The following is an 8,101-nucleotide window of genomic DNA, read 5'->3' on the forward strand; positions in this document are numbered from 1 at the left end:
GTTATAAAGAATCTTGAGCTGGTTACCTTTATCAGTATTTTCATCCTATTAACCAAGCACATTTTAACTTTCAAATTGCATTGTAAGTAAGTTCTGTTGAATAAGTTGAGACTGTACGTACTCAGAGAAAGCACACTGAAGAGACAAATGTTTGAAACTTAAGAAGTTCAAGGTCATCAAAAGCATTATAAGGAATCATGTTACACTTTCATTGCACTGTTTACACAGATTGCATAATTGCTATAAATAGCACATGAGGAATCTTACAGCCAAGCTTTACCATAAAAACCCTATCACTTTGACCACTCTTTTAATTGACCACTCTATTTTTTCCTCAAAAAGTAATCTTATTTTATCCTTACCAAGTCAACCATAAATGGAAATTAGAACTTTCTCTATCTCTATTTATTTGACCACCCTATCATGACAAACTATTATGAGCAATTTCTTTTAGATAACATAAATGGTGGTTCAGAATATATCAAAGTTGGGATTCAGGAAAGTTGCCTTTACATGTTTTAATCCTCAATTCACTATGAACTGTCAAAAAAGTTTAACTTTCTGATAATTCCACACTAAAATTATTTTGGCTTTGATGATTTCCTAATTAATTCAATTATTTAAAAACATATTAATTATTTTTACTGGGTGAATTGATAGGGTTTTTACAGTACAAGAATTACATACAATGTAAGTCAAACTTTGACCAAAAATGACAAAAAATTCCTTAAAAATACACATTTGCAAATTTCATCACAATTTGAACAAATCTAAGTTGGGTTATCCCTAGGGACCTGTATACCAAATAACAAAGCTGTCTGACCAGCGGTTATGAAGAAGAAGATTTTTTACCAAAAACGCCTTTTTGGCAGCAATTTGCATATTTTCAACAATATCAAAAAATAAAAAAAAATAGTTTCTCAAAATCATATTTTTCATCTACACAACAAATATCAAATCAGTAAGTACAGCGGTTCTCAAGATATTTGAGTGGTCGGACGCCTCACAAACGGACATACATACATACATACATACATACATACAGACTGACGACGGACGCCGGACGGATACCCATCCCAATAGCTTCTATAGACTATAGTCTATAGTAGCTAATAAAACCAGGGATCACAGCCCATAGTTTGATACTGCAAACACAATTTACCTCAATACTTAAAATCACCACTATTTCTACGTTGGCACAATCAGAGAAGACTAAAGGTTCGATTTTCAGGAAAAAAAAAACGATATTCCAAGAGCATCCAATGAGCCGACACAATTGATAGACCAGAAAAGAATTGTAATATCGATAGTCCGAATGTATGTCCCCTAGGCGCATTCGACCTTGAGATTACACGTTATTGATGAAAAGGTAAGCCGATACTTGAACGAAATTCGTGGATTGTGGTACAAAATAAATTGTTTTCCGTTGTTGGACAATAAACTGCTGACAACTTGCACCACGCAAACTACCGCATGCTTGGTAAGAATAATGTCATTATTGTAATTTCCGGTCATTTTCAAGTGTTCTATTGAATATTTCCAAATCCTTATTTCAAAATGTACAAGGGTAGATGACAGTTTAAACTGAAAGATCCGTCGCTTGAGAGCGCTCTAGAGGGGGAGCATAGAGCGCGCCCTCGAGCGACGGGTCTTTCAGTCTAATGGCAGTTCCCCTCGAAAAAATTGCATTTAAACCTTCATTTGCGTTTAATCTTTGCATCGGCAAACAACATGTTTTGGATTACAACAAGGTGCACCCGAGGGATCTTGTCTATAATCAACCGTGGTTGTATTATCTTTGTGGATATCCTCCATGACGAAATCCAGTGCATTTTTCATAGCTGTGTGTACAGTGTTATACTCTTCACTTGTATTATCAAGGGCATGTTTCTCCGCTGGATCCTTGTCAAGGTTAAAGATAAGTGGCGGGTCGTGTCGAGTTGGTGGCCCCCTTTTCCCTCCGCATTCTGGTGTTCCTCCTGAATATATCATAAAAATGAATTACGAATCATTAATTTATTTAGAGGCAATTACTGTATTATTTTTTTACGTGGATTGCAAATTTGCTTGTACATGTAGTACGACCGACCTTTTGATATTCTTTCAAAAGAGAGCATTTGAAATCCAAGTTAATGCACCTTCCAATTAATCATGTTTATAAATGTTCAGGCGGGGGGGGATTAGTAGAATGTAGCTCAACTTTTGGAAAATGATTCAAATTCTTATTGCGCCAGAATGGCATTATGACATGCAACTGATAGTTACCTGTCTCATAAACGGCTTTGTATTTTCCCAACCGTATACCGTCAAGTTGACCATAGGAACCAGCAGTTCTACTGTTCGGGTGAAAAAGAGCCTGCAAAGCAAGATGTGGTCTGGTTAAACAAATGTACGTTCATGTACGCATTTATACATGTATACACACTCACACATACAAACAAACAAACACAGAAACACATACCTATAACTTTTCGTACACACGATTATGATTATTGTATATCATACTAACATAATGTGTTATATTTTATTTTATTTTATTTTATTACATTATATCATATCATATTGTATTGTATTGTTATAAATGTAAAGAATGTATTTCGCGCAGACCTTTCGTGACATAAATGTAAAAAATGTATTAAATTTAAAGACTGTATTTCGTGCAGACCTTTCATGTAATAAATGTAAAAAATGTAAAAAATGTAAAGAATGTATTTCGTGCAGACCTTTCATGTAATAAATGTATTAAATGTAAAGAATGTATTTCGTGCATGGATAAATGTAAAAAATGTTAAACGTGCAGAATTCTTGACTTCTGGCCATGGATGAATGTAATGTATAATACATGTTACAGAGGGATATGGAGACAGACAGAGGCAGACAGAGGAAGTGGAGGAGGGAGACATTTATCACTCCCATGCGCGTAAGTGTTTAGCTGGATTGTAATAATTCAAACGAAAATTGAGAAACCTGACCCTTTCTTTGATCTCTTCTTTGTTGAAAAGCACGTTGCTCACATCGATACCGTCGTATTTTCTATACTTTGGCATGGTAACTCCAGCGATTGCCGCCATGGTCGGGTATATGTCCATGGACGATAGTAAAGAATTGGTCACATGACCGGCGGGAATGTGTCCGGGCCAGTATGCTAAGGATGGTTCACGATGTCCTGCTTCCCACAGAGTCAACTTACCAGAACTTCCTCCACCACCTTGTAGATATAACAACAATATGAACCGAGAGTTGTCACTTTTTCGACATTATGTCTCTTCGTACTGCCAAAGGCATTAATATTTCCGGTAAGTGTTCAGCCGTGTATCGCGCAAGGCACACATCTTATCGGGGGCTGTACATGTTTTTCGTCAACAACACACAAGTTCTTATGTTCAACTCACAGTTGTTCAAAACAGCCGACGGTAAGCTTCAATTTAAGAAAATAATGTGCTTCAAATAAGTGGATTAATGAAGGAGGGGAAGTCACATTTTCTGGTTCTTATGTATCTTTATAATACAGATTTAGTATTTTGAACGAAAGACGGTGTAAAGGAAGTTGACCAGTTATATTCGTTTGATATTATGTAATACACTTCTAACCGTGATCGTGCTGCCAGGAACCGAGGAAGGGTCCTCTACTACCTCCGTACTGGCATTTCTTAGCCCATGGTCCGTTATCACCTGTAATAATCAGAAGGGCTAGTTTTAAAATACAGTTGTACTTGTCTATTAATGCGTCAATTTTATTTTATTTTGCTTTCCACCATTGCTTACTAGCATTGTTCGTACCATTATGGATACTATGCTTAGAACGCGAGAGAGAGAGAGAGAGAGAGAGAGAGAGAGAGAGAGAGAGAGAGAGAGAGAGAGAGAGAGAGAGAGAGAGAGAGAGAGAGAATGTCAAGCCTTCTATGACATGATGACAAGCAGAAGTCACACCGGCGAAGACACAGCAGGAAGACCGTTGAAGACAATAAATTACATCATTACTACCTTTAAAAACACGAGAGGCTGTAGCAAAGTACTGATAAGAAACAGCAGACAGACAGCTGAGCTGCCCTTTGAAATGGACAAGTGAAAAATGTTTAACGCAACATAACTATCGTTACAAAGAAAAATACGCGTGATTATGGAATATATGTGCTCACCGGTAAACCAGATCAATGTGTCATTTTCTTTACCAACATCTCTGACTGTGGTCACGATCTTTCCGATGACGTCATCGAGTTCTCTCAGGGTATCCCCATATACCCCATGTGAAGTGTTTGTGAATGTTTTCGCGTGAGCTAATGGGGTGTGCATATGAGCAAATGCAACGTAGAGTAGAAACGGCTGCTCGGAGTTTGAGCTGAGGAAATACCAAAAAAGGGAAATTAATTATTTTTATAGTTATGACATCATATCTTTTTCGCTCGTTTCAAATCAGACAGACCTCGAGAACTTACAGTCCATCCCACTGTATTATCATTTGCAATCTATGAACCAACCAGTCCATCAGTCCATCAATCTATCCATCCATCTGTCCACTCTGCCGTCTGTCCGTCAATTTCATCAATCACGTTCCAGCAATGATGCATTCAAATATCTAAATACCTATCCTTTCTAATATGCAGACAACCACGCCTGTGCCTACGTCATTATCCACCAATGATAGACTATCTACTATTCCACGGTATGCAAATAAAACAAATATAATATAATAGCAAACGATAAATTCAAACATATGTAGCCATGTAGATCTTATGCTAGGCTAATCGATGATAAAGCAGTGGAATGAATTTAATATAGTTTATGAAAATTCACCTGTTAACAATGAATTCATGAATCTTGCCGGCGTATCTTTCAGACAGCGAGTATATATCGGTTGGCTGTTCAATAATTTTGGAATTTTCGTACAGAGGAAGTGCGTTCTTCTCTTCGCATGTCAAGTCATTGCTGCTGTGTTCTACTTGGAAAATATAATTGACTTCACATGATTGATGGTATACGATATGAGACATTTAAACATTCCGTGATATTTTTATGATGAAAGTAATTGGTACTACAAGGTAAAATGAACTCCAATATGCCAACAAAAAGATAAGACCCAGGATCTTCGAGAATAATGAGCTAAGTGCTGCCTTTGGGCACATGTCTTGCCATATTCAATATCTATCAGTTTTTTGCCCGTCCAGAGGTTGTTTTCACACATTCTAATATCGAAAAAAACTTCTGCCCTTTCGACACTCTTGTTTTGTCGCCTCGGAAGTAGAAATTGACGTTTTCCCCACAAAATAAACACAGAACATGGCTCCCATGTTCAATGCCAATTTTGAAAAATTTGAGGTAATTTACTCAAATTGTATTATCCATAAAAGGTGAACAGTGTCACTTCACTTTATCCTTGATTACTAAAGGTATTGTAATTACATGTACATGTAATCAAAAATTTGCGTGTGAGAAGTAACTTCTCTAGTAGCTTTACTTTTCACAAACTTCTGTCGGTGCCGTGCGAACTACCTTGAAAGTCTTACAATGCTGACTCTCGATTGAATTCACTGCAATCGTAAACATAAAGTTTTACTTATAAGTCTTAAGGTAGTATGCGCCTCGAAAATGGAAGTTTTAACTTTGCTCAAACTTTACGAAAGCAAACTTTCAACCATTATCTTTCAAAATTAAGAGTAAAAATTGGTGGCCACCCGTGCAAATTTTGGTACTAGAGAAACAAATTATCAAAGGTTTACCGATGTTTGAAATCCAAAATGGCCGCCATCCCTGTGTGTATTTATATAAAATTGGATTTTCGGAAAACTAAGACAGTGAGGTTTCTTACAAAGAGCTTTAAAATGAATCCCCACGAGTAATAAATCAGAAGAGAATTGTAAAAGTTTGAGGACAGTCCGAATATCTGTCCCCGAGGCGCATTCTACCTTAATGGTATACAGTCACCTGTAATCTAAATATGGCCATATATGGTCAAAGGGGCGTTCCTTGGTATTCAAAATGCCCATGCGAGGGCGCTGTTTTTAAAAAGCGGCCATCCGTCTAAAAATCTGTGATTGGTTTAATTTTCTCTTCCCATGGTAACTGTAGCAAAATTGGAACTGGTGACAGTATACCTTTAAATCGCTCAAGTACCAAGAATGTCTGTCATTCATCGACACAGAAATGCATTCACGTTAATTTCTGAGACAGTAAAAACGTCACTCACTCGCGTACGACAAGGTTTTGTTATCCCGTTTGCAAGGCCCACATGACGGTATGTCGAAACCAGTATGGTCAAGGCACCCCATGTCATTGCTGTATGGTAGACCAAAATAGTAGTCGAATCCTGCATGTAAATTTTGAAAAAAATTCGATGTTACATTTACAAGAGGACGCCTTTCGACGTGTTAGATTTTCCCATGCACAGGAGTTATGACTTTCATGGGTTTTTTTCATGCTACAATGTGTTTTTTGAATTGAGAGCATAGGTTGAAAGGGAAGATTATGGACATTTTGTCAGCATATTTTTCTGCAAAGGGCTCTCAGATAGGTCGCTCCGAGCACGAATCTACTTTGAAACTTCAACTGTTTACAACCATGCAGAATGAACAAAAATACAAAGGTTTAGCAAATCTCCAAATATATATCTTGTGAATACATTATATCTTTATTCTGGTGAAAACTGTACGCGTATTATCCTTATATATAGTCAGTTATATTACTTAAGATTTAAAAGTCTAGCTTGACAGAGATGTCAGATAGGGACTAGTCAGATATCCAGTCGGAGGGCGCGGTGGATTCATGGGGGTCACCCTGTTTTTGACTTTGGTGATGAAAGTCACAATGTTTTTGAAATGATCAATAGGAGGGGGTATTTGTCAGTGTATTTTGAATTAAGACACCGGTTCATCATACATATATACAATGTTTTGTTTTATCTCTGTCTCGGGGGGTCATCCTTTTTTCGAAAGTTTGAATATGGGGGTCAGCCACTTTTTGATGTGCACAAAAAAAAAATCCACCGCTCCCCCAGGCCGAAGAAACTTACCAGTCCCTTAATTAAAAATGCTAATTTTTGATGTTGATTAAAAACGTTTCCAGTTGTAGTTTGGATGCGATCATGCTTACCTCTGTAATGTGGATGATAATGACCGTGAACACCTAGATGCCACTTCCCTGGAAAAAAATAGTCACTTTTATGAAAAATTGTAACGTATTTTTCCTTAAACTCGAATATTACTCAAACAGTGATTGATGTCTCTCTGTTTATCCACGTTCAAAATTGCAAACAGACTTACAGATGACTCACCAATCATACCAGTTTTATATCCAGCTGCTTTGAAAGTCTCCGCAAATGTTGTTTCATTTAAGGGCAGCCCTCCAATAGATCTTACTTCAAAGTTGTGTACGACACCAGTCCTTAACCCCAAACGAGCAGTCAGAAGAGCTGCTCGAGAGGGCGTACATACTGACGCACCTGCGTGAAAGTCTGTAAATCTTGAAGACGTTGAAGAAAAGATTTACTCAAGGATACACTATGTGACACAATTAAATGTACTCTACATCATATGCAGAGATAAGAGAGACTATAGATAAACACGTCCAATACGACCAAACAGACAATGGTAAAGTTTCACTTCGCATTTGTATGATACTACGTGAACAGAATACAATACACGCTAGATATTATTGACAGCTTGCACTTTTGATATAGTTAGTGGTTCGCTGATAAGTTTTCCTACAACAATCGGCAATGAGAGCCTCATTGAACGATTGACACTTTTCTATCATGAAAACTCTGGAATACACTACATAGGACTACGGTCACCCATAGCCTTTCTGTGTTACCTGATACCACCGGCCGCCAGTTGATCTAGATTTGGTGTATTTGATGACTTGTTAGGGTTCCAATTCGCACCCAGATCACCCCATCCAATATCGTCTGCGAACAGAACTATGAAATTCGGCCTTCCAGCTCCCGTTCCCTGGGAATGTTGGCTTGTTTGAGAGTAATTGATGAGAGCCAATAAGCTCACAAGAAGAGTAACAGTACTTGTCGAAATGAACATGACGTTGACAAAGCCTAACGGCAGTGCCATTTTCTTCGCTTTCTGGATGCAACGCCCCAAGTGACCTTTGGAAC

At 37.7% G+C, this 8,101-nt stretch overlaps 1 protein-coding gene across 3 annotated transcripts; it reads right to left on the reverse strand.

The window, feature by feature from the left end:
- Positions 1-877: 877 nt before the first annotated feature.
- Positions 878-8,101, reverse strand: LOC139139946 (arylsulfatase G-like). 3 transcript variants are annotated; one of them, XM_070708911.1, is made up of 10 exons: positions 7,807-8,101; positions 7,268-7,455; positions 7,087-7,134; positions 6,185-6,304; positions 4,795-4,939; positions 4,140-4,339; positions 3,592-3,672; positions 2,973-3,208; positions 2,266-2,356; positions 881-1,979 (listed from the first exon to the last, which is right to left on the reverse strand). In XM_070708911.1, exons 1-10 carry the CDS (start codon positions 8,055-8,057, stop codon positions 1,708-1,710), a joined length of 1,632 nt encoding a protein of 543 aa, XP_070565012.1. In that variant the 5' UTR covers positions 8,058-8,101; the 3' UTR covers positions 881-1,707. The 3 variants fall into 3 exon arrangements, with proteins under 3 accessions (XP_070565014.1, XP_070565012.1, XP_070565013.1); XM_070708912.1 differs by having other exon boundaries at positions 882-1,979; positions 4,795-4,936; positions 7,807-8,100; XM_070708913.1 differs by lacking the exon at positions 3,592-3,672 and having other exon boundaries at positions 878-1,979.

This window comes from Ptychodera flava, chromosome 9 (genome assembly GCF_041260155.1).
Source record: "Ptychodera flava strain L36383 chromosome 9, AS_Pfla_20210202, whole genome shotgun sequence".
Taxonomy (NCBI): domain Eukaryota; kingdom Metazoa; phylum Hemichordata; class Enteropneusta; family Ptychoderidae; genus Ptychodera; species Ptychodera flava.

Coding starts and splice junctions, on each gene's coding strand:
- LOC139139946 (XM_070708911.1), bottom strand. CDS start 8,057: ATGGCACTGCCGTTAGGCTTTGTCAACGTCATGTTCATTTCGACAAGT. Junction 2,357..2,972: donor AAGAAGAGATCAAAGAAAGG/GTCAGGTTTCTC, acceptor CTTGCTTTGCAG/GCTCTTTTTCACCCGAACAG. Junction 1,980..2,265: donor CAAAGCCGTTTATGAGACAG/GTAACTATCAGT, acceptor TGATATATTCAG/GAGGAACACCAGAATGCGGA.